Below are 27755 nucleotides of genomic sequence, written 5' to 3'. Positions count from 1 at the left end.
AACTAGGTTTCCATCCAATTGGCGACAGATTTTCATGCGAACATTCTAGAATCCGCATTAAGAAAATATGCACATTTCCACCAAATGGACTTCTTGCGGATAAAAATCAGTGTGTGATGACATAGTGCACACAAAATGTACTTTTTTGCTTACGTTTTCATGTACTTAATAAAAATCTATGTTCAATGTGTTTCCATCGCATTTTCAACTCTACCGATAGTTTTGTCACAAAAACTGTTGCGTTAAATAGCAAATGTGCCTACTCTGGTCTTGGCATGTGCGCTCTAACAGCTCGCAGATATAGTGTGGGTAGGCTGTGCAGGTTGGCTAGTCTACATGATGATATTATTATGGATAAGAGCAGAATATTTTTATTTGTCCAATGGCAGTCAAGCATCAATGATCATGTCACCAGAAAAAGACCCTAGATATTTATTGGAAAGGAGCATCAAGATCACTGTGCCCTTTCACCACCTTGTGAAGTTCATCATAACTTATTCCATCTCTAGCCGAATAAACTGCATGCTTTCCAGAGTCGTAGTGTGAGGACCACACACCATATCATCGCGTGACTCCAAGTTTACTTCAATATGGTGGTTATTATATCAATATTTACACATAAAGACATTTCCAGTTTCCAACCACATTTCTCGCAAAATTAATTAGTTGCAGACACACAAATGTCATATCCCAAAGACATGCTAACCTCTCACCATTACAATAACTGGAGAGGTTGGGGGGGGGGGGGGGGGGGTATGATATTTGTGTGTCTGTAACATTCTCACTCATCATTATTCACGATTCATTCAGTATTATTCGTAATCATGGTAGCATCCACATGAATGTAGAAGTGTTTAGAAACATATTCTATTCTTATTTACAATAACAATGACTCCAAAATGACACAATACATTATTTACCATTCATTTCTATTGGGCACAAAATAATCTGGAACACAAACAGCAAATGCATCTAACAAATGTGTACACAAGCTTGATGTAGTAATTGCGTGCTATGAATATGGGACCAAATATTTCACTTTTTACTACTTTAACCTTTTACTGCAGTGGGCTAAATCAGGGTCAAACAGAGAGATTATTGGTAGTCTTTAACAAATCTATTTTGAAACAAAAGTATACACCTCCCACACGTGGTTATGGGCTTACAAAAGGAAGACACCTGTACCATGTCAGATATATACTGAACAAAAATATAAACGCAACATGTAAAGTGTTGGTCCCATGTTTCATGAGCTGAAATAAAAGATCCCATGAAAGCTTATTTCTCTCAAATGTTGTGCCCAAATTTGTTTACATTCCTGTTAGTGAGCATTTCTCCTTTGCCAAGATAATCCATCCACCTGACAGGTGTGGCATATCAAGAAGCTGATTAAACATTATGATCATTACACAGGTGCACTCATGCGTGCATACAAAAAATTTATGCACGCATGACTGTAAGTCGCTTTGGATAAAAGCGTCTGCTAAATGGCATATTATTATTATTATTATTATTATTATTGTGCTGGGGATAATAAAAGGCCACTATAAAATGTGCAGTTTTGTCACACAACACAATGCCATAGATGTCTCAAGTTTTGAGGGAGCATGCAGTTGACTGCAGGAAAGTCCACCAGAGCTGTTGCCAATAATTTAATGTTCATTTCTCTACCAAAAGGTTGTTTTAGAGAATTTGGCAGTACATCCAACAGGCCTCACAACCGCAGAACATGTGTAACCACGCCAGCCTAGGACCTCCACACCGTCTTCACCTGTGGGATCATCTGAGACCAGCCACCCGGACAGCTATTGAAATTGAGGAGTGTTTCTGTCTGTAATAAAGCCCTTTTATGGCGAAAAACTCATTCTGATTGGCTGGGCCTGGCTCCCCAGTGGGTGGGCCTATACCCTCCCAGGCCCACCCATGGCCCCTGCCCAGTCATGTGAAATCCATAGATTAGGGCTTAATGAATTCATTTCAATTGACTGATTTCCATATATGAATTATAACTCAGTAAAATCGTTGAAATCGTTGCATGTTGCGTTTATATTTTTGTTCAGTATAGATTTGAAATGTATTCAATTTTGAGTTTGCATCCCAATATTACACTTTATATACATTACAGAAGTCTCAAATATAACAAAAACGTTTGACATAGAAACACCGGAATTTTGTGGTAAAATAAATAAATATCTTTATTAATTATGAAATTATGACAAATACTAATAACATTCCACCCATGAGACTAAAGAGGGCACTTTTGGCCATTGACTACAGGAAAGGGCTACTACATATATAAGTGAATTTGTGCCAATACTTTTGGTCCCCTAAAAATGGGGGGACTATGTACAAAAAGTGTTGTAATTTCTAAACAGTTCACTCGATATGGATGAAAATACCCTCAAAGTAAAGCTGACAGTCTGCACTTTAACGTCATAGTCATTGTATAATTTCAAATCCGAAGTGCTGGAGTACAGAACCAAAACAACAACAAATGTGTTACTGGCCCAATACTTTTGGAGCTCACTGGAGATGCCGTCTTTGCGATTAATTTGAAACATTAAAACAAAGAGATCCATGTGATTATTCTGCCACATGGCTTTGTTTCTTAGTCATCGAAGCAGGACAGGGGCATTCTCAGACTTTTGTCCAACACTTTAAACTAGTCCACTCTTGCCTACAGTCACCCATGGGAAGACTGTCAGTAAGAGTATACAGTATGTGATGTTAATGTGATAGTTACATGTGTTTGATCTCAGGTGCTTTGACTTCCCTCAGTGGCTCTGTCAAACTATCTCCCAGCTCCCCAACATGTCAGACTGTCTCTTCAGAGGTACTTTCACATCTCACAACTGATTTCTTGACATTTTAAAGGGGAAATCTGCATTTCAAACAGTAACAAAGCGTTGCCCCCGCCACTGTTTCGGTAAACAGCTGAGTAATAAGGCTAGAGAAATGTAACCACTCTCAAATTTATAGACAGAGCTATGGATGCAAGGACTGACCATCCATGATATCAAAATTATAGTTTTAATCATGTTTTGAGGCTATACATTGTTTGTTTACGATTACATTGTTTACAAACAAAGGAGTAAAACAAGCTTATATTTTGGGTTCTGATGGGGTTAGACATTTTAACTAACCTCATGAGGCATTTATAAGTCATATTCTTCCAGAATCAATGGCTATATATCATGCATTTTAGCAATCGCAGATTGCCGCTTTAAAGATTGCAGAGCTGCAGAGGGTCCTAGGAGAGAGTTCCTCTACTCCCTAACTTTGGGTTTTCAGCCCCCTTCACCCCTTCTCTTGACGGAGCGCTGGGAGACTTTGGTGACATCGTGGCACCATCGTCTGTGGGCCTAAGTTATCATCCTCTGTCTGTCTGTATGATATATGGGGCGCAGGATGCTCCCGGCCATTCAGGTGCATCACACACTGGTTAGTGGGCGGCGTCATATTTTCTCCTCTTGTTTCTAAAAATACTGTATGTTTATCAGGAAAGGCGGCCATTAATCTGCTCTGTTGTGCAGATGTCCCTGATGCGCTTTGCTGAATTTACAATCCTGCGTTCCCCACAAGACACTGAGGCTTCGCAGGCTTATCACAGAGCCGTTTTAAAATCTATGCATCTTAGAGGAGAAAGACCCTATAGCAGTGAACCTTGAGGCAGTGCCCCCTGAGGGAATGATGTTAGACAGCCACTCTCCAGCTCTGTGACATCTATACAGTAGGTAGCGTTCACTCTCGGTGTTATGCTCTGTCACGGTGTTGCACTTACAGTAAGATCTAACCAAACACCACTATTCTGCAATGACTATAACAGACCATGGACCAACAAAACCATTTTACCTGAGCCTCTGAGGAGAGGACAAAGACGTGAGTTTTCTCTGAAGGAAGCAAACCCCCCTCCATCCTACACTTAGGGTTGGCTGTGAGGTTCACATTTACCCTCTCCGGCCCTGAAGTCATTTACATGATGTCCTCCTACTGCAGATTCACTCTAGGCTAGGCAAGCAAGGAAAGTCTTGAGTGAAATACTTTTCACACTAATTATTTTACAGTGCCATAGACTCATTATCCAGCCATTCAAAAGGAGAAAGTACAGACCACAGTGGGACTTCCGTCATGTAAAATCAATGGGGAGTAGTGGAATGGGCTAGATGATGATGTGGCAGGCCTGCTGTGGCAGTTTGCTGCTTGATTACTAGATGGATGGTTCCCTTGATAGATGGATGGATGGATGGATGTGCTCAGTCATACCACACTTGACATAAAGCTTTTTCTTTCAATGGAACGGTCCAATCAGTGTGTTGGAGTGGTGTTTCCATCACTAGCCACTAATGAATAGCCTTTTCTGGGAATTCCTTTGGGCCTAGAATAACGAGCGACATCTCTGGCTTGGCTTAGTCATTGTGTGAGCTCGCCAGCACCATAAGTTTCATAAGGGGCTATTCTTCTGCTGGCTTTTGCATCATGCAGTCGTAAAGATTGCAGCTCTGTCTTTTAGCCTTGCAGACTGAGATAATTTAACCCTCAACTTTCATTACATGCCTCACTGAATGTGAATAGAACTCGTTCACATGTTGGATATTGGCAAACCAAGGTAATTGCTTTGAATAGATGTTGGTTTGTTGGTTTCTTCTAATTTGTGTTAAAAGGCAAGTTGTGTAAGAGTCACAGTACAGCAATTTGGTTTCTGACTCCCAAAGCATTATAATAATATCAAACCTTGTAAGCTATTAGGCTGTTTAAGAAATGTAAGAAATATGGGACGTCATAGGCTGACCTTCTTCTTCTTCTTCTTCTTCTTCTTCTTCTTCTTCTTCTTCTTCTTCTTCTTCTTCTTCTTCTTCTTCTTCTTCTTCTTCTTCCTCCCACTCCTCCTCCTCTTCCTTCTCCATCTCCACAACCTCCTCCTCCACATCTTCCTCCTCCACCTCCTCTTCCTCCTCCACCTCTTCTTTCACGCCCTCCTCCCCTTCCTCCTCCTCCTCCTCCCCCTCCTCTTCCTCTCCTGTAGGTACTCATTCCAGGACGAGGAGGACATGTTCATGGTAGTGGATCTGTTGCTGGGAGGAGACCTGCGCTACCACCTCCAGCAGAACGTTCACTTCTCAGAGAGCACCGTCAAGCTGTACGTCTGTGAGATCGCCTTGGCGCTGGGCTACCTCCGCAGCAAACGCATCATCCACAGGTGAGTGGGAGAGACACCTTTGTCATCTTCATCATCCTCAGCAACGTCATCGTCATCCACAGAGAAGTAATTTTTTACAACCAAATCTTTTTTTTTTTTTTTTTTTTACAACCAAATCTCTATGTAAATGGAATGTTATAGAAGCGTCCAGGCACATTTTATGTGATTTCACAGGTTTTTGAGAAACATAGCCCAAACAGCAAATCATCCTCAATGTGTAGTATGAGTGCCCAGAAAAACATGAACATCGGCTCCAAAAACACCCATACACGATATTTTTGAAATGGCAAAGCTCTCAGTATAGTGATGCAGGTCTTTAGATGTTGTACACATTACATTTGTAACTTTATCCACAATGTTATATTAGCTTTTGCACGACTCAAGACGTGACGTTTCCCCTATCCAGCTGTTTGATTCTCTGTGTAGCCTGCTGCTACAGGTAACTGCTGTCGTAGTGCATGTGGGATCAAATCATATCAAAAAGGGTAAATCAGAGCTAATGAAACAGGATTTTATTAAGCTGATCAACACCCTGATAGGCTCTGAAAAGCAGCCGATTACCTCTGGCCCCGTTCCGTCGCTGGGTCGCGGCTGCGAAAAGTTCAGCAGGCTCTTAGCACTTCATATCTGGCTTAAAGACTGCTGCCACTCTGTTGGCATAACTTTTATTGACTATTTCAACACTTTTTGGAAACAAAATATGCTCTACAGAGATGATGGACTCCACCTAAACCATCTAGGAGCCTGGACCCTCTCGTCACATTTCAAGGCTGCTTTAAGATATTGACTCAGAGACAGTCCAAGCACAGCTCAGGTAATACCCCCCATCCTTTCTAAGCATTATCGTCGTACTGTTGTCTATACTGCCAGGGGTGTTGTCAGTTATTATCTTGTACCCATTCGATTGAACTCCACTCTTAGATCTGCTATTGTTAGCTCAAAAGAGAAGCCCACTGTGGTCTACACATCCAGTGTTATTATTTCAAATGTGAAATATAATACCCACTTGGTTTTCAAATCACATAGAGGGCTTGGGTTGATGCAAAATAGCAACCAAAGCCCATGTAAGGCAGTTAATAACATTCCATCATTGGTTACTCTGAGAGTTCCTCGTATTGACATTGGCTGCGGCCTCTTTCCTCTATTACTAATAGAGATAGACCAAATGGGGCAGTTCTATGCAATCTTATAGCCATATCAACTATATCAATATCAACCATCAGAATGGGCCTGCAACCGCCTATTGAACATAGCTTGTTTGAGTTGGAGACTCCATGTGATTTTAAAAATCATAAAGGACTTGGGTTGATGCATCTGAACATTTGTCACGGATTCAGCCGAGGCTGCCCCTCCTCCTTGCTCGGGCAGGCTTCGGTGTTCGTCGTCACCGGAGTACTAGCTGCTACCGATCTATGTTTCTGTGTTCTACTTGTTTCCCATTATGTCTATGATTTGTTCCCTATTTAACCCTCTGGCTCCCACTGTGTTGTGTGCCTGTTTGTTCTATGTTTGGTGTTATCGACTGGTGAGCGGGATTGTCCTCCCTGCGTGGAGTTTATGTTCATTTATATTTACGAGTAAAGTACGTTGTCTACTAGCTCTGTGTCCTGCGCCTGACTCCGTCCTACCGCTACACACTGACGCCTGACAACATTAGGAGCTTACTTCCTAAACTGGATTACATAAAGATCTGGGCAATGCAGACGAATCTGGACATTCTGGTATTGACTGAAACTTGGATCTCTGGGGACATTCTGGACTCTGATATACAGTTGAAGTCTGAAGTTTACATACTCTTAGGTTGGAGTCAGTAAAACTCGTTTTTCAACCACTCCACATATTTATTTTTAACAAACTATAGTTTTGGGAAGTCGGTTAGGACATCTACATTGTGCATGACACAAGTAATTTTTCCAACAATTGTTTACAGACAGATTATTTCACTTATAATTCACTGTATCACAACTCCAGTGGGTCAGAAGTTGACATACACTAAGTTGACTGTGCCTTTAAACAGCTTGGAAAATTCCAGAAAATGATGTCTAATTGACATAATTTGAGTCAATTGGAGGTGTTCCTGTGGATGTATTTTTGAAGGCCTACCTTCAAACTCAGTGCCTCTTTGCTTGACATCATGGGAAAATCAAAAGAAATCAGCCAAGACCTCAGAAATCTTTTTTTGGACCTCCACAAGTCTGGTTCATCATTGGGAGCAATTTACAAACGCCTGAAAGTAACACATTCATCTGTACAAACAATAGTACGCAAGTATAAACACCATGGGACCACGCAGCCGTCATACCGCTCAGGAAGGAGACGCGTGCTGTCTCCTAGAGATTAATGTACTTTGGTGTGAAAAGTGCAAATCAATCCCAGAACAACAGCAAAGGACCTTGTGAAGATGCTGGAGGAAACAGGTACAAAAGTATCTATATCCACAGTAAAACAAGTCCTATATCGACATAACCTGAAAAGGCGCTCAGCAAGGAAGAAGCCATTGCTCCAAAACCGCCATAAAAAAGCCAAACTACGGTTTGCAACTGCACATGGGGACGAAGATCGTACTTTTTGGAGAAATGTCCTCTGGTCTGATGAAACAAAAATAGAACTGTTCGGCCATAATGACCATCGTTATGTTTGGAGGAAAAAGGGGGAGCTTGCAAGCCAAAGAACACCATCCCAACCATGAAGCACGGGGGTGGCAGCATCATGCTGTGGGGGTGCTTTGCTGCAGGAGGGACTGGTGCACTTCACAAAATAGATGGCATCATGAGGAAGGAAAATTATGTGGATACATTGAAGCAACATCTCAAGACACCAGTCAGGAAGTTAAAGCTTGGTGGCAAATGGGTCTTCCAAATGGACAATGACCCCAAGCATACTTCCAAAGTTGTAGCAAAATGGCTTAAGGACAACAAAGTCAACGTATTGGAGTGGCCATCACAAAGCCCTGACCTCAATCCTATAGATAATTTGTGGGCAGAACTGAAAAAGCGTGTGCGAGCAAGGAGGCCTACAAATTCACCCACTTATTGTGGGAAGGTTGTGGAAGGCTACCCGAAATGTTTGACCCAAGTAAACAATTTAAAGGCAATGCTACCAAATACTAATGAAGTGTATGTAAACTTCTGACCCAAATGTGATGAAATAAATAAAAGCTGAAAGAAATCATTCTCTCTACTATTATTCTGACATTTCACATTCTTAAAATAAAGTGGTGATCCTAACTGAATTAAAACAGGGAATTTATACTAGGATTAAATGTCAGGAATTGTGAAAAACTGAGTTTAAATGTATTTGGCTAAGGTGTATGTAAACTGCCGACTTCTGTATGTAACCATTGATTCGTGAAGAATATAACTTAGAAATGCCTCATGAGAGCTGAAACCACTGCAGGGAAATAGACTGGATGATCATTTCTCAATACATTCCTCATTAATTCAGTGGGATATTTTCTATTTCTGTCATTCCATTCCGACAAAAAATCCTAAAAGCAGGTGTTTGGGAGACGCGTGTTTAGATTAAATCAACAGCTTTCAATCTGAATTTATTATGGAAGAAGGAAAATATGGTTATTCTAATTTTCATCTAATCTGTATGTAAATTGAATACTTTGAGAGGGCGGCTGTGCACACTGTGGCACTGTGAGTAGGTGCACGTATTCAATGTGTGTGTTTGTGTGTCTGCTGGTGATACCCTGGCCTTGAGCAGAATGTCTATCCAGTATAAAGTATCCTATGACTCATGATGATTCATGATCATAATGTTAATGACGACATTGCATCAGGATTGATGATTGATTCCAAAAAGAAAAATCATACATTCGTAAGTGCACTACTCCATATTTACTCCAGTTTTACTTTTTCACTATAGATCTATTACCATCAGGGTAACAAATCACCAAGGCCTGTTTTATCAGTACCTTCTCATGGGGTTTTCAATTATTAACACTAAGACGCATCTAAATTTGTGGCATCTTCAGAGACAATCCTCTCACAACAAGACAAGTGGAAAAAGGGATAGGAGGTGTGAAGAGGAAGTGGTGGAGCTGTGGTGTTGACTCACTCCCCACAGCGGCTTAATTTAGACAGTTGGAAACAGAGGGGGAGACAGGCAATTCGGGATTGAACCCCCGTCTCCAGTGGGGAGCAGTATACATGCAACTGAGGCTGGGAGCATTACCACTAGTCCACAGGGTAGGACTGGTGGTAAGGGAAGTGGTGGAGCAGTTTTGTTATTGACTCACTAACTCACCACAGTACCTTCTGCACAAGTGACCAAGTGATTTGAACTCCTCAATTGGTTTTAATATTTCATGCTGAGGTAACTTCCCGTTGGGTTTTTAGGTAATGATGACTGATGAAACCTCGGGATGACTAAAAAAACCACATGATGACTAATGAAACCTCATGATGACTAGATGCTTGGTCTGCACAAAGATTGTAGATGATATCCTTAAGTGAGATAAGGTTGCATTTGACAGATGACAGATAATTTTGGAATATGCACCCTCTTTTCATTTGCTCCAGACCAAGACAGTGGTTAGTCGTATGGAACTCCGTAAAATTATCTGTTTTGACATCAGAAATCATATTGCGTCTGTGAATACAATTTGATGTGTGCTTGCTGTCGAGGCCCGAGGTTTTAAACTAAAAACAGAAGGGCCACAGAGACCGTAGCTGTCTCTATTGTTTTTATGTTCTCCGTTTGAATTATTAGCCACAGTTGTGGGTGTTGCAGTGCTCCAGCACTGTGAAAATACAGCATGGCTCTGAACAAAGCTGTGCTCTGAGCTCTGAGAGAGAGAGAGCCGCCACCTGCTTTAACACAGAGGCAGACAAGAGCTTTGGATGTGCCCTCTGGCTCTCACACTGAAGCTACAGACACATCCAGGCTATGTTTAGAGGAAAGATACAGTCAGAGGGACAAATGTGATTGCAAAGCCTCAAACCTGCACCCGCAAAGGCAACAGCACTGAATACATAATCACATTTGAGCCCAGTCCTTCTACCGCCTATATTGAAAGTAATTCCATGTCTTTCAAGGCTGGCTCTATCTTTATTCAGATTGCTATCAAATGGAACATAGTAACCCACAGCTGTTCTCTCATGCTTACTTCCAACACCGCTGGGCTGCTTTCACCAGGGAGGTGTTCATATGGGGGAGTGTGCATCTGTTCTCTGACTCTCTCCCAGACATGTTGTTGCATATCCTAATGTAATTTTTCTAAGCCTCTTGCATCATGGGGATGTCTGTTGTTTTGATGCTCTCTCATTTTCTCTCACCATGGTTTGTGTTTGTGAGAGTAGATGTTTTCCTTTACTCTCTGATGAGAGCTGGATTTTGCAGCGGCTCAATTCAGCTTTGCTCAGTTCAGCTCTGCTCAGCGCGACACAGCCTCAAACCGGCACAATGTGTCTTTCTGGTTCCCTGTGCAAATGAATGTGGCACTGACCAGACATTGTTTCTCCAAATGTGCTGTTTCATCATCTATCTCCCCACAGCTCTGTCACGGCCCACTGTGTCCCTGACTTGGGTTCAGCAACACCTAGAGCACAGACACATTATCTCACTCAGCAAGTCTCTCTACGGCTGAAACTCATTTGTGAAAGGAAGATAAATGGCAGACATTTGTCAACACATTCTCATCCCACAGTATGATGGCGCATGAGAGGGATGGTTCTGTGAGTAAATGAAGCTTCTTTCTTCCCTATGAAAAGTTTAGTGTTCTGTATCTATAGTCTGCATAAATATTTCACGACAGGAGGAGACGTATGTGTTCATATTTCAGACGGGAAGGCAGGTAAAGCAGAAGAATGTATATTAAACATCCTTTAAACTCACAACAGTGGATTTGTGAACATTGGTTTACTGGGAGTATGACAACATATTTACCTTTTAGTCTACCCTAAAATAATAATTACCTACTTGTGTATTACAGTCACGTACCTTACAAGAGCGGCCACATTTTGTGAACTTTCAGCATTCTCCCTACTTGAGTTAGTAAATAATTCATCAGTAATAATTGTGATTCAGTGAGCCGTGCCTCAGAATGCCTTGTTCAAACAGGCGCTCTCTAAAGACCAACCAACTCAAACCGGCCCAAATTAGACGGGAGCCAGATGAACGCTCGTCAGGCAGTGTATTCCAAGCATTGTGTCAATGAATAAGAAATAGCATAACCCTCCTCCACTCTACCACTCCTTCTGTGAAAGCTGTTACTATTACTATTATTATTTAACTGATCGAACTCAAGTGAATGAAAGCTCTGCTTCGGCTAACATCCTGGCTCTTATTGGGGTTGAGGCTGTTCGTTTTCGATGTAAGTTGCTTGCTGTGGTTAGTTGAGGTTTCCCTCCACGTTCAAAGCGCGCCGCTGTCTGATGATACCTCTCATGGTTGGTGGGCGTGGGCGGATGGCTTCTGCTGATGGATGACTGGTGCTCCCTCGCTGTGCTGCTCTAGCCTGCTTTACTCTGAGACATCATGGGGCAGAGCCTCCCCTATGACCTGGCGGCTGTATGTGCTGTCTGTGGTAGTATCTGTACCCCGCCCTTCCACAGTAGTGAGGGAGTCATCAAAGCAGTCCTCATTAGGAGTTGGCTGCAGAGTGGACCATGTACACAGAGGCTGCTACAAAACCTAACAGCCCAAACCCCCTCTCTCCAGTCTTCTGACCTGTGTGTGGCGGAGCACATTGAAGGTCTTTTGGGTCGGTCCCAGGCTGTCCTCTGTCTCCCTGTATCAGAGGGGTGTCAGGTGACCAGGTGCAGGGTTTGGTTACTCCTCTCATCCTGATAGCTGGTGTAATGAGATCATTAGATCCAGGTAATAGGTTGTTGGACTAGTCAAGCGAGAGAAAAGCCAGGCGGATCGGTTGCACTGCCCTTCAACTCCACCCTTCCATCGCTGCCTCGGGAGAATCACTAATCAGCCTCACTCAGGATGGGGGAACACAACAAGGACACATCCCAAATGGTACCCTATTCACTATATACATTTACATTTACGTCATTTAGCAGACGCTCTTATCCAGAGCGACTTACAAATTGGTGCATTCACCTTATGATAGCCAGTGGGACAGCCACTTTACAATAATTGTATTATTATTATATTTTTTATTTTTTATTTTTTTAAATATATTTTGTGGGGGTGGGGTAGGGGGGCGGGGTAGAAGGATTACTTTTATACTATCCCAGGTATTCCTTAAAGAGGTAGGGTTTCAAGTGTCTCCGGAAGGTGGTCAGTGACTCCGCTGTCCTGGCGTCGTGAGGGAGCTTGTTCCACCATTGGGGTGCCAGAGCAGTGAACAGTTTTGACTGGGCTGAACGGGAACTGTGCTTCCGCAGAGGTAGGGGGACCAGCAGGCCAGAGGTGGAAGAATGCAATGTCCTCATTTGGGTGTAGGGACTGATCAGAGCCTGAAGGTAGGGAGGTGCCGTTCCCCTCACAGCTCCATAGGCAAGCACTATGGTCTTGTAGCAGATGCGAGCTTCAACTGGAAGCAAGTGGAGTGTGTGGAGGAGCGGGGTGACATGAGAGAACTGGGGAAGGTTGAACACCAGACGGGCTGCAGCGTTCTGGATGAGTTGTAGGGGTTTAATGGCACAGGCAGGGAGCCCAGCCAACAGCGAGTTGTAGTAATCCAGACGGGAGATGACAAGTGCCTGGATTAGGACCTGTGCCACTTCCTGTGTAAGGTAGGGTCGTACTCTGCGAATGTTGTAGAGCATGAACCTACAGGATCGGGTCACCGCTTTGATGTTAGCAAAGAATGACAGGGTGTTGTCCAGGGTCACGCCAAGGTTCTTTGCACTCTGGGAGGAGGACACAATGGAGTTGTCAACCGAGATGGCGAGATCATGGAGCGGGCAGTCCTTCCCTGGGAGGAAGAGCAGCTCCGTCATGCCGAGGTTCAGCTTGAGGTGGTGATCCGACATCCACACTGATATGTCTGCCAGACATGCAGAGATGCGATTCGCCACCTGGTTATCAGAAGGGGGAAAGGAGAAGATGAATTGTGTGTCGTCTGCGTAGCAATGATAGGAGAGACCATGTGAGGATATGACAGAGCCAAGTGACTTGGTGTATAGAGCGAATAGGAGCGACCTGTCAGGTAGGACGCAATCCAAGAGTGAGCCGCACCGGAGATGCCCAACTCGGAGAGGGTAGAGAGGAGGATCTGATCGTTCACAGTATCAAAGGCAGCAGATAGGTCTAGAAGGTTGAGAGCAGAGGAGAGAGAGTTAGCTTTAGCAGTGCGGAGAGCCTCTGTGACACAGAGAAGAGCAATCTCAGTTGAATGACCAGTCTTGAAACCTGACTGGTTTGGATCAAGATGGAGAGAGAGGGGAGAAAGAAGTCAAAGCATAGGGTAGGGCAGTGTGAGCAGGACCAGCGGTGTCATTTTTCTTAATAAATGAGGATCGGATGTCGTCAACCTTCTTTTCAAAATGGTTGACGAAGTCATCCACAGAGAGGGAGGAGGGAGGTGGAGGAGGAGGAGGATTCAGCAGGGAGGAGAAGGTGGCAAAGAGCTTCCTAGGGTTAGAGGCAGAGGCTTGATATTTAGAGTGGTAGAAAGTGGCTTTAGCAGCAGAAACGGAGGAAGAGAATGTAGAGAGGAGGGAGTGGAAAGATGACAGGTCCGCAGGGAGTCTAGTTTTCTTCCATTTCCGCTCGGCTGCCCGGAGCCCTGTTCTGTGAGCTCGCAATGAATCGTCAAGCCACGGAGCAGGTGGGGAGGACCGAGCCGGCCGGGAGGATAGGGGACATAGAGAGTCAAAAGATTCAGAGAGGGAGGAGAGGAGGGTTGAGGAGGGTTGAGGAGGCAGAATCAGGAGATTGGAGGGAGAAGGATTTAGCAGAGGGAAGAGATGATAGGATGGAAGAGGAGAGAGTAGCGGGAGAGAGAGAGCGAAGGTTGCGACGGCACATTACCATCTGAGTAGGGGCAGAGTGAGTAGTGTTGGAGGAGAGCGAGAGAGAAAAGGATACGAAGTACTGGTCGGAGACTTGGAGGGGAGTTGCAGTGAGATTAGTAGAAGAACAGCATCTAGTAAAGATGAGGTCAAGCGTATTGCCTGCCTTGTGAGTAGGGGGGGACGGTGAGAGGGTGAGGTCAAAAGAGGAAAGGAGTGGAAAGGAGGCAGAGAGAAATGAGTCAAAGGCAGACGTAGGGAGGTTAAAGTCACCCAGAACTGTGAGGGGTGAGCCATCATCAGGAAAGGAACTTATCAAGGCGTCAAGCTCATTGATGAACTCTCCAAGGGAACCTGGAGGGCGATAAATGACAAGGATGTTAAGCTTGAATGGGCTAGTGACTGTGACAGCATGAAATTTAAATGAGGAGATAGACAGATGGGTCAGGGGGGAAAGAGAGAATGTCCACTTGGGAGAGATGAGGATTCCTGTGCCACCGCCGCGCTGACCAGATGCTCTCGGGGTATGCGAGAACACATGATCAGACGATGAAAGAGCAGTAGGAGTAGCAGTGTTTTCTGTGGTAATCAATGTTTCCGTCAGCGCCAAGAAGTCGAGGGACTGGAGGGTAGCATAGGCTGACATATAGTCTAGTACACTACTTTCGACCAGCGCCTATATGGTTCTGGTTAAAACTAGTGCACTATATAAGGAATCAGCTGGCCTATGCTGGAGATGACGGGCTTCTTCAGATTTGACTGAGTTTGATTAATCTATCATAGAAGGGCATTGATCTTGAAGGACAAATATGCTCCTCTGCCCCCTCTTTTACTCAATATAGTATATATCAATGGGAATATACACTAGACAGCAATTTTTCTATTCACAACTCACCCTTTGCAAACACTGCCTGTGCAAGCTCTAGAAAAGAGGAAAGAGAGCGAGAGAAATGGAGAGTGATGGAGAGAGAGAAATGGAGAGAGAGAGCAAGAGAGCAAGACCTAAATTGATTTTCCACATGTGAAATCATGTGATTTTTCTGTAAGGGGAGAAAGAGAGCAAGAGAGCGATGAAGAGAGAGCGAGAGAGAGAAATATTTCCAAAAACCCTTCTGCTAAAAGTGGCAAAAAAAAGTTGTACGGCAGTTGACGTGACACCTTTAATAGTCCCCCAGCCAGCTGGCTGTGGATACATCAGGCCCGAGTCCATCTGTTGCTCATCTCTAATTGCTAGAATATAACAGTTCCATTTCCTAATGAGTTTGTAGCGCGAGACGAGGGCCTAGTGCGGTGCTGTAGCACTGAAAAGATGGAGTGGGGCCCATGCTAGTACTACGCCCAGGGGAGGTGGAGGTGATTAGGCTTCTAGCTACACCAGGAGTGACAGACAGCCATGAGGTAGAATGACTGGGCAGACACAGGACAATAACAGTAAAGGAGAGGGAGACAATATGAGTCTGAACTTCTCTGGTCCCAGATCTGAATGTGCTTTATTTAAATCCTATGACCGTTATTGTAATACCATATCATCATTATGGCTACTTATCTGGGACCAGGCTAGGTCTGAACACCAGCACATGCTATCATCACAAATCAGCTTTCCCCCATTTGTCTTCTACTATTAAAAGTCCATGAACGAGGAGCAGGGCCAAGGTAATTGCCTGGGTAATTCTTATCAGACAGTGGTCGGGCTCTCATCCTAGAATTACGCAGGCAGAGTGCATATGATTCAGCTGAATAGAAAATGCAGAACAATAAACTGTGGGTTTTTAGACAACGGGTGATAAAGCCCCAGTGTTTCCATATTTCAGCCAAGGCCATTGTCTGGGTGACAGCAGGGGTGCGTTGTGGATGGCTCCTGCTGGCTCGGGCTCTCACAGTCGCACCCATAATCATCAGCAGGCAGTTGAGTGGCGATGCAGCAGCTCCTGTCCTGGTGTTCCACAATGGCTGCCATTGGTTTTAAATATAAAACACCTCTCATGCTCTTCCGACGCCTCCTTTGAGGGAAATGTCAGCTAACACAATTGACCTTTTTAACCCGGGCCCTGGGCTGGGTACACTGACAGCCCTCCCCCACCTGCCGCAGCAGGCACCCTTTAATATGCTAATCAACCCTGTCCGCTGATGGGGCAGTCAGGACTAATGAGGCTGGGAAGCCGTGCTCCAAAGGCTCATGGTTAGTGGACATGATCACCTGACAGGTGCTGTTGCTACTAGCCCGCTGAGTGATCGAGAATCGAGACGTTCAGCTGATCCAGTGTTATGAAGATGATACAGAACTGTACAGTATGTTGTCAGCTGTCTCCAAAGCCCTGATCGCACAGGCCAGATGTGATGATGTGTCATGTACTGTATCTAACATGAGATCTTTATATTCAGTCAGTGAGATGATTATCCAAGGTTGTCATCCATCATAGTCCTTTAAGGGAAATTGAGAAAATGAAGTAGTGTTTGATCATTACAGAGAAGGACTATTTTGAGCAACTTTATGAAAATGAGAACTAATGCAAAGATAGGGTTCCCTGGGGAAATGAGGAAAAGTCTACATCACATGTAATTTTCATACAATGGACAAAAAAGACAGTAGGGTTGTTCTTTGAAGTGGTTCTCTCTATTTCATCATTGATCGTTGATGCTCATAGTAAAGTCTGTGTGATCTGTCCCCACTGCGGTTCTCATACAAAAAGGCTGGTCTGGTCCACACATGTCCCTCTCCTCAGGTTGCTCTGGGTTTCCCATGGCCCTACCTGCTGGTTGAAATACACGCACGCACACACACACACACACACACACACACACACACACACACACACACACACACACACACACACACACACACACACACACACACACACACACACAAACACACACACACACACACACACACACACACACACACACACACACACACACACACACACACACACACACACAACACACACACACACACACACACACACACACACACACACACACACACGCACACACACACACACACACACACACAAACACACACACACACTAGGCTTGTGCGGTATACCGTATATACCATATACTGCGGTATTTGGAAATAGCCACGGGATGGTTTTTCAATACCATCAATACCGTTGAAACTATTTCTTTGACGTTTTTCAATAAATGAATAAGTGAATATTTGTAGCTACTTTTTAAGTAAATACCTTCAGACAACTTGTGCAATACATTAGGAGATAAAGCAGATCGCGTTCTTCATCACGTCACATTATTTTACATTATGAAGCTTATCGTAGTTCCCCAGAACAGTTGAGCCAGTCACGTGTTTGTTTTTAAATAGCACAACGGGAAAGAGTCCAGCTGTGTACTTGCTAGTTAGCTAAGTAAGTTACTGAATTAATAAGGATACGAGGCATCATATAGTGTTAGCTTTCTGCTGTGTTTGAGAAGTCAAAGTGCTTTGGATGAGTTATCTGTACAGCTGCCACTGCTATCTTGAGTTCCTTGCACTTTTCTCGGCCCTTCAGTCTGCTCCTCCCCCCTCTTTTCTTCTCTAGCGACTCCAGATATCACACAGGCACAGACATGCTGCTCCAGAGCCAGTGCTATTCTTCCTTCAGACAAGCATGCATCAGAACTGTGTTAATTTGCACAATGTCTCTCATTCACATTCGCTTGTAAATGTCAAAACTCACCAAAAATGACATTCGGTAGCTGCTAACTTTATGAGATGGATTGCCTATTTTTGCAATTAGTTTATTTTCGTTTGCGCTCGTTTGCATATTTAGCTAGCAGCCTCTATGGAACTTTGGTAGTACTTGACCAGATTTTGTTAGCTTTCTGGTAATAGACGCCAAATGCTTTTTTTGTGTGTTTTTAGCGCCCCCTTGTGTACTAAGCCGGTAACACCATAAATCCTGGGATGAGAGATGGACAGTATGAAGATATGACAATCTGGATACCGCCTAACCCGAACACACACATAGCTGCTGTACCAACAAACTGAAAGTGCATTGCTAACCATGGCAGTATATGTTGTTTTTCGACACAACAGTAGTAGGCTTGATTACCAACAACGATGAGACAGCCTACAGGGAGTGTGGTGTCAGGAAAATAACCTTTCACTCAACGTCAACAAAACAAAGGAGATGATCATGGACTTCAGGAAACAGCAGAGGGAGTACCTTCTTATCCACATCGACGGGACAGCAGTGGAGAAGGTGGAACCTTTTAAGTTCCTCTGCGTATATATCACTGACAAACTAAAATGGTTCACCCACACAGGCAGTGTGGTGAAGAAGGCACAACAGTGTGGTGAAGAAGGCACAACAGTGTCTCTTCAACCTCAGGAGGCTGAAGAAATGTGGCCTGTCAACTAAAACCCTCACAAACTTTTATAGATGCACAATTGAGAGCATCCTGTTGGGCTGTATCACCGCCTGGTATGGCAACTGCACCGCCCACAACCGCAGGGCTCTCCAGAGGTTGGTGCGGTCTGCACAACGCATCACCGGGGGCAAACTACATGCCCTCCAGGACACCTACAGCACCCGATGTCACAGGAAGGCCAAAAAGATAATCTAGGACAACTACCACCCGAGCCACTGCCTGTTCACCCCGCTATCATCCAGAAGGCGAGGTCAGAACAGGTGCATCAAAGCTGGGGCCGAGAGACTGAAAAACAGCTTATATCTCAAGGCCATCAGACTGTTAAACAGCCATCACTAGCACAGAGTCTGCACAGAGTCTGCCTACATACAGACTTGGAAATCACTGGCCACTTAATAAATGGAACACTAGTCACTTTAATAATGCCACTTTAATAATGTTTACATATCTTGCATTACCCATTTCATATGTATATACTGTATTCTATACTATCTTAATAATGTTTACATATCTTGCATTACCCATCTCATATGTATAAACTGTATTCTATACTATCTATTGCATCTTAGCCTATGCCGCTCTGACAATGACATTGCTCATCCATATATTTATATATTCTTATTCCATTCCTTTACTTAGATTTGTGTGTATTAGGTATTTGTTGTGGAACTGTTAGATATTACTTGCTAGATATTGCTGCACTGTCGGAACTAGAAGCACAAGCATTTCGCTACACTCGCAATAACATCTGCTAACCATTTGTATGTGACCAATACATTTGATTTGATTTGATATGCAGATACACACAGAGTCACACATATGCAGGTAGCCTAGCGGTTAGGAGCGGTGGGCCAGTAACCAAAAGGTCGCTGGTTAGAATCCCCGAGCCGCCTAGGTGAAAAATCTGTCGATGTGCCCTTGAGCAAGGCACTTAACCCTAATTGCTCCTCTTGTAAGTCGCTCTGGATAAGAGTGTCTGTTAAAGGACTAAAACTTACATGGGAGCAGCAACAAACACAAGATTTTAGCTAATTAGCAACTTTTCAACTACTTACTACTTTTTAGCTACTTTGCAACTACTTAGCATGTTAGCTAACCATTCCCCTAACCCTAACCTTAACCCTTTTAGCTAACCCTTCACCTAACCCTAACCTTAACCCTTTTAGCTAATCCTTCCCCTATCCTTAACCCTTTAATCTAGTTTCTAAACTTAACCTTAACCCTAACTCTAACCCCTATGGCATAGGAGGAGATGGCTGCCATTTTACGGCCCTCTAACCAATTGTGCTACTATGTGTGTTTTTTCATGTCATTTATAATTTATTCTGTACATAATGTTTCTGCCACCGTCTCTTATGACCAAAAAGAGCTTCTGGATATCAGGACAGCGATTACTCACCTCGTATTGGACAAATATTTTTTCTTCAACGACACGGACATGAAGGATATTCTACAGACACCCGACAAGGCCCAAATCCCCGTCATTCGCATGAGAAAGACATGGAGATATCGTGGAGGTAGGTCAGGGTGCCTTGTAAGGATCCGACGGCGATCTGCCTCTTCCATCAATCCTATTAGCCAATGTACAATCATTTGAAAACAAAATGGACAACCTAAGATTAAGGATATCCTACCAACGGGACTTTAAAAATGGTAATATCTTATGTTTCACCGAGTCGTGGCTGAACGATGACATGGATAACATACAGCTGGCGGGATATATGCTACCTCGGCTGGATAGAACGGCTGACTCCTGTAAGACAAGGGGTGGCGGTCTGTATATATTTGTAAACAACAGCTGGTGCATAAAATATAATACTAAGGAAGTCTCGAGGTTTTGCTTGCCTGAGGTAGAGTATCTCATGATAAGCTGTAGACCACACTATTTACCAAGAGAGTTTTCTTCTATATTTTTAGTAGCTGTCTATTTACCACCACAAACCGATGCTGGCACTAAGATTGCACTCAATGAGCTGTATAAGGCCATAAGCAAACAGGAAAATGCTGATCCAGAGGCAGCACTCCTAGTAGCCGGGGACTTAAAGCAGGGAAACTTAAATCCGTTCTACCTAATTTCTACCAGCATGTTAAATGTGCAACCAGAAGGAAAAAAACTCAAGACCACCTTTACTCCACACATAGAGACGCGTACAAAGCTCTCCCTCGCCCTCCATTTGGCAAATCTGACCATAATTCTATCCTCCTGATTCCTGCGTATAAGCAAACACTAAAACAGGAAGCACCAGTGACTCTGTTAATAAGGAAGTGGTCAGATGACGCAGATGCTAAGCTACAGGACTGTTTTGCAAGCACAGACTGGAATATGTTCTGGGATTCTTCCGATGGCATTGAGGAGTACACGACATCAGTCACTGGCTTCATCAATAAGTGCATCGATGACGTCGTCCCCACAGTGACCGTACGTACATACCCCAACCAGAAGCCATGGATTACAGGCAACATCCGCACTGAGCTAAAGGGTAGAGCTGCCGCTTTCAAGGAGCGGGACTCTAACCCGGACGCTTATAAGAAATCCTGCTATGCCCTCCGACGAACCATCAAACAGGCAAAGAGTCAATACAGGACTAAGATTGAATCGTACTACACCGGCTTCGACTCTCATCGGATGTGGCATGGCTTGCAAACTATTACAGACTACAAAGGGAAGCACAGCCGCGAGCTGCCCAGTGACACGAGCCTACCAGACGAGCTAAATCACTTATATGCTCGCTTCGAGGCAAGCAACACTGAAGCATGCATGAGAGCATCAGCTGTTCCGGATGACTATGTGATCGCGCTCTCCGTAGCCGATGTGAGTAAGACTTTTAAGCAGGTCAACATTCACAAGGCCGCAGGGCCAGACGGATTACCAGGACGTGTACTCTGAGCATTTGCTGACCAACTGGAAAGTGTCTTCACTGACATTTTCAACATGTCCGTGACTGAGTCTGTAATACCAACATGTTTCAAGCAGACCACCATAGTCCGTGTGCCCAAGACGACTAAGATAACCTGCCTAAATGACTACTGACCTTTAGCACTCAGATCTGTAGCCATTAAGTGCTTTGAAAGGCTGGTCATGGCTCACATCAACACCATTATCCCAGAAACCCTAGAGCCATTCCAATTTGCATACCGCCCCAACAGATCCACAGATGATGCAATCTCTATTGCACTCCAAACTGCTCTTTCCCACCTGGACAAGAGGAACACCTACGTGAGAATGCTATTCATTGACTACAGCTCAGCATTCAACACCATAGTGCCCTCAAAGCTCATCACTTAGCTAATGACCCTGGGACTAAACACCACCCTCTGCAACTGGATCCTGGACTTCCTGACGGGCCACCCCCAGGTGGTAAGGGTAGGTAACAACACATTTGCCACGCTGATCCTCAACACGGGGGCCCCTCAGGGGTGCGTGCTCAGTCCCCTCCTGTACTCCCTGTTCACCCATGACTGCATGGCCAGGCACGACTCCAACACCATCATTAAGTTTGCTGATGACACAACAGTGGTAGGCCTGATCACCGACAACGATGAGACAGCCTATAGGGAGGAGGTCAGAGACCTGGCCGTGTGGTGCCAGGATAACAACCTCTCCCTCAACGTGATCAAAACAAAGGAGATGATTGTGGACTACAGGAAAAAAAGAGGACTGAGCACGCCCCCATTCTCATCGATGGGGCTGTGGTGGAATAGGTTGAGAGTTTCAAGTTCCTTGGTGTCCACATCACCAACAAACTATCATGGTCCAAACACACCAAGACACTCTTGAAGAGGGCACGACAAAGCCTATTCCACCTCAGGAGACTGAAAAGATTTGGCATGGGTCCTCAGATCCTCAAAAGGTTCTACAGTTGCACCATCGAGAGCATCCTGACTGGTTGCATCACTGCCTGGTATGGCAACTGCTCTGCCTCCGACCGCAAGGCACTACAGAAGGTAGTGCGTACGGCCCAGTACATCACTGGGGCCAAGCTTCCTGCCATCCAGGACCTCTATACCAGGCGGTGTCAGAGGAAGGACCTAAAAATTGTAAAAGACTCCAGCCACCCTGGTCATAGACTGTTCTCTCTGCTACTGCACGGCAAGCGGTACCGGAGCACCAAGTCTAGGTCCAAAAGGCTTCTTAACAGCTTCTACCCCCAAGCCATAAGACTCCTGAACAGCTAATCATGACTATTTGCATTGTCCCCCCCACTCCACCCCACCCCCTCTTTTTACGCTGCTGCTACTATGTTTATTATCTATGCATAGTCACTTTAACTGTACCCACATGTACATATTACCTCAATTACCTCGACTAACCGGTGCCCCCGCACATTGACTCATTACCTGTATCCCCTGTATATAGCCTCCCTACTGTTATTGAATTTTTTACTTATCTATTTTTTACTTAACACTTTTTTTTCTTAAAACTGCATTGTTGGTTAAGGGCTTGTAAGTAACATTTCACTGTAAGGTCTACACCAGTTGTATTCGGCGCATGTGGCAAATACAATTTGATTTGATTTGGTTAGCCTAGCTAGCTAACGTTAGAAACAATCCGTAACATACAGCATCATACATTTTTGCAAATTCGTAACATATTGTATTTTTTGCTAATTGTAACATATTGCACATTTTGCGAATTCATAACATATAATAGGAATTCTAATTCATAACATCTCATATTTTTTTGCAAGTTTGTAACATATTGTACATTTTGTAAATTCATAACATTAAACACGAATTGTAATTCATAACATATCATACTGAATTAAGGGTCTCGGATTTACGTACAGAATAATACAAAATGCTCTGAGACCAGGTTGTTCTGACTGACAGGCTGACAGGCTGTCCTCTGGACTGGGCTGGAGAATCAGGGCCTCGGAATTAGGTTGTGTTCTAAATGGCACCCTATCTATCCAAATAGACTGCACTACAGAGCCCTATCGTCAAAAGTAGTGCACTATATAGGAAGTAGGGTGCCATTTGTGATGCAGGGAGTGTTTGTCTGGAAAAGCACAGTTCCTGTCAGTCCAATTTAAAGACATTGGGACATTATTGCTAGTGATATAACTGTGTTTGACATGCTGTGCATTTCTGTGTGTGTTGTTTTTGTTTATTTGTTCTAGGGGCTGATATTGTTATATTTGACAAGGCCTCACTTTAACTAAGGACGTATCAAGACATGACATTGAGTTTTTTGGTTTGTTGATGTTCTGTCCAACAACGATACAGCATTGTCATGGTGATGTTGATGGAGATGGTCAGTGACCCTAATGCTGCTCTGTTTCTCTCTCTGTGTGTGTGTGTGTGTGTGTGTGTGTGTGTGTGTCTGTGTGTGTGTGTCTGTGTGTGTGCTTTTCCAGAGACATCAAACCTGACAACATTCTGCTGGACGAACATGGTAAGACGGCTCAGCCAATCATATCTGATTTATGTCATAAATTGTCAAATCCACAGTTTACACAACTTGAATGTGAAACAACTGAACATTTTACGTGAGGGAAAGAATTCTGTGAGACACATTAGTGGTGTGGGTGACAGCAGCTAAAGTCTCAGCATCATCATCCCTACACTAACATGTGGTGTGTTTTCCATCCTTGCTGTGTAAGGAACGACCTCCACTGAATGAATGATAGATACGTTTAGATTTTAGCAATGGCGCTAACATCATACAGCCACATATAGTCTCTGCATACACACACACACACACACACACACACACACACACACACACACACACACACACACACAACCATACATACAAACACTCTCACACACACACGCACACACACGGAGGCGTGCACACATGTACACACACATGTACACACAAACTCACACACCATTCCAAACACATTCTTGCTCGCACACACATGCTTTCTCCCACTCTCTGGTTTAACCTCCTATTTAGCCCGTAGAGGGTTTTGGGCAGCGGATCAGGGGCAGGTTGGACCAGGACGTGATGGCATGGCAGTCCTTCTGCCACCACAACAGTGCCTGTATATAAAGAGAGAGAGAGAGCGAGAGAGAGAGAGAGAGAGAGAGAGAGAGAGAGAGAGAGAGAGAGAGAGAGAGAGAGAGAGAGAGAGAGAGAGAGAGAGAGAGAGAGAGTGAATAAAGAGAAATAGTCTCTTTCGCCCTCTGGACTTGAGATGTTATTAACTCCAACGTTATTTATTTCTCATGCTCTGGCAGTGCTCTTTATCCAGACATGACCTGCTCATGTACACGTCCCCTGATCATAGCTTGTCAACAGCAGTAGATGTCTGGACGCAGCAGCCTCAGGACACAACTCTACTGAGCTGCTCTCCTGGAACACAATTTGCCATTACACAGGAGCCGAGTCCAGCTCAGCCTGGGTTTTTCTACCTTTAGTTTACCACTGACCTTTGAAAGACAACACTGGTCAAAAGTGCATCACCATGATTATGTTTTTTCAAAGAGCACTGAGTCCTGGAAGAGTTGACCTATCTTTACCTCCCGGGCCCCTTCTGATAAGAATAGCATTTATCGCAGCAAAACAATTAAGTCATGTACGGGTACAGTAGAGACACTAAATGTGATGTCCTCAGGGTGTGTCATTGAGCTGAGGGAGATAGTTTCCTGGGTTACTCTGCTAGAACTGTCCTCCCAGGTTAGTGTGATCGTGTGTGAATCTGTAGGTTTTCTCTCTCTCAGACAAAAACAGACAAACACAGAAAGCGTGTGCGTCCACGTGCGGTAGCACACACAAAGCACGTGCAGACGATTCCACACTCTACATGTCAGCACCCAAAGCCAGTGAGCTCACTGAAATTCTAAATAAGGAGTTACAGTCAGTATCAGAATGGGTGATTAATAATAAACTGGTCTTAAATACATCTAAAACTAAAAGCATTATATTTGGTTCAAAACATTCTCTAAGACCTAAACCTCAACTAGAGTTGTGCATAAAGGGTGTGGCCATTGAGCAAGTTGAGGAAGCTAAACTCCTAGGGATAACATTGGATGGTCAATTATCATGGTCAAGTTATATTGACAAAGTTGTTGTGAAGATAGGGATGGGTATGTCTGTTATAAAAATATGTGAATTTTTTTACACAAAAATCAACTTTACTTGTTGATCAGGCTCTGGTCCCATCTTGTTTACTGTCTGGTAATATTGTCAAGTGCAGCAAAGAAAGACCCAGCAAAGCTGCAGCTGGCTCAAAACAGAGCAGCACGCCTTGCCCTTAACTGCACATATAGATCTAACATCAACAACATGGATGCCAGTCTTTCTTGGTTGAGGGTTGATGAGAGATTAACTGCTTCTCTTCTAGTTTTCATTAGAAATATTACTGTGATGAAAATTCTAGATTGTCAGCATAATCAAATCACATTCAGCTCAGACACCCATACATACCCCACAAGACATGCTACCAGGGGTCTTTTCACAGTCCCCAAGTCTAAAATAAAATCACGGCAATGCACAGTATTATACAGAGCCATGATAACATGAAACTCGCTTCCATCTCCAATTACTCAAGTAAACAGAAAATTTACGTTTAAAAAAATTGATTAAACAACATCTCATGGTTCGCCGGTGACTGTGATTGGACACACACACAAACTCACACACACACATACACTTTAATACACACATGATTTTTTAGTTGTATTGTTTGTATAATTTTTTAGTTGTATTGTTAGTAGATCGTTGTATTTTACATTTGTGTGACTGTCCTTGTCTATCAGTGTATCAGTGTTTTGTTACTTGTCATGTTTTTTTTTTTGTGGAGCCCAGGAAGAGTAGCTGATGCTTCTGCAAAAGCTAATGAGGTTCCAAATAAACAAATAATAAACAAATAAACGCACTGTCTATAGGGTGACAGAATGTGTTAGGTCCTGCATTGCCCTCTGCAGGTTAGGCCCAGTGACAGGGGTATATTTTATGTGTCAAACGCTCTAGGGATGTTAAGGACCCAGCAGCACCATAAACGCTATGGCCACCTCCTCCATGCCTAATGTTGCATAGGGTTCACAGCAGATTCAAACCATGAGAGATCCTGGTGAAACCCATTCTCGTCACTGCCATACCTGGTCATTCTCATGTGATTTTACAGACACCCACACATAAACACAAATGTGTGTGCACACACACACTAACCCTAACCCTAAATTTAACCATAACTTTAACCTCTAACCGTAATCCTAAACCTAATCCCTAAGCCTAAAATAGCATTTTTCCTTGAAAAAAAAAGTAAACCCTGAATCTGTCTTTACTACAGAGGATAGCGCGAAAGTGTTAGGAGGACAGAAAGGGAGCAGGACAGAGAGAGAGAGAGAGAGAGAGAGAGAGAGAGAGAATGAAATCATTGAGAAAACATTAGCTATGGCATCTCCCCAATATTTGGAACCAAGGACTGATCACCCCAATCCACAAAAGCGGAGACAAATTTGACCCCAATAACTACCGTGGGATATGCGTCAACAGCAACCTTGGGAAAATCCTCTGCATTATCATTAACAGCAGACTAGTTCATTTTAGTGAAAACAATGTACTGAGCAAATGTCAAATTGGCTTTTTACCAAATTACCATACGACAGACCACGTATTCACCCTGCACACCCTAATTGACAAACAAACAAACCAAAAAAAAAGGCAAAGTCTTCTCATGCTTTGTTGATTTAAAAAAAGCTTTTGACTCAATTTGGCATGAGGGTCGGATATACAAATTGAAGGAAAGTGGGGTTGGGGGAAAACATACAACATTATAAAATCCATGTACACAAACAAAAAGTGTGCCGTGAAAATTGGCAAAAAACACACATTTCTTTCCACAGGGCCGTGGGGTGAGACAGGGATGCAGTTTAAGCCCCACCCTCTTCAACATATACAGTTGAAGTCGGAAGTTACATACACTTAGGTTGGAGTCATTAAAACTTGTTTTTCAACCACTCCACAAATTTCTTGTTAACAAACTATAGTTTTGGCAAGTCGGTTAAGACTAAATGTGTAGACCTCCACAAGTCTGGTTCATCCTTGGGAGCAATTTCCAAATGCCTGACGGTACCACGTTCATCTGTATAAACAATAGTACGCAAGTATACAGTGAGGGAAAAAAGTATTTGATCCCCTGCTGATGTTGGACATTTGCCCACTGACAAAGACATGATCAGTCTATAATTTTAATGGTAGGTTTATTTGAACAGTGAGAGACAGAATAACAACAAAAAAATCCAGACAAATGCATGTCAAAAATGTTATAAATTGATTTGCATTTTAATGAGGGAAATAAGTATTTGACCCCCAATCAATC

At 43.7% G+C, this 27755-nt stretch overlaps 1 protein-coding gene across 1 annotated transcript in view; it reads left to right on the top strand.

Moving 5' to 3' along the window:
• The window catches only part of LOC311136437 (serine/threonine-protein kinase 32A-like), a 71835-nt gene that overhangs the window by 21538 nt on the left and 22542 nt on the right, over nt 1-27755 (top strand). The window contains exons 5-6 of the mRNA XM_084170564.1: nt 5024-5197; nt 23841-23878. Of these exons, the coding sequence (XP_084026690.1) occupies nt 5024-5197; nt 23841-23878 (212 nt within the window). The remainder of the gene's footprint in view (nt 1-5023; nt 5198-23840; nt 23879-27755) is intronic.

This window comes from Coregonus lavaretus, assembly GCF_964263955.1.
Source record: "Coregonus lavaretus genome assembly, chromosome: 10".
NCBI lineage: Eukaryota > Metazoa > Chordata > Actinopteri > Salmoniformes > Salmonidae > Coregonus > Coregonus lavaretus.
Note: the sequence above shows the minus strand (reverse complement) of the source record. Positions and strands in the feature narration are given on the sequence as shown.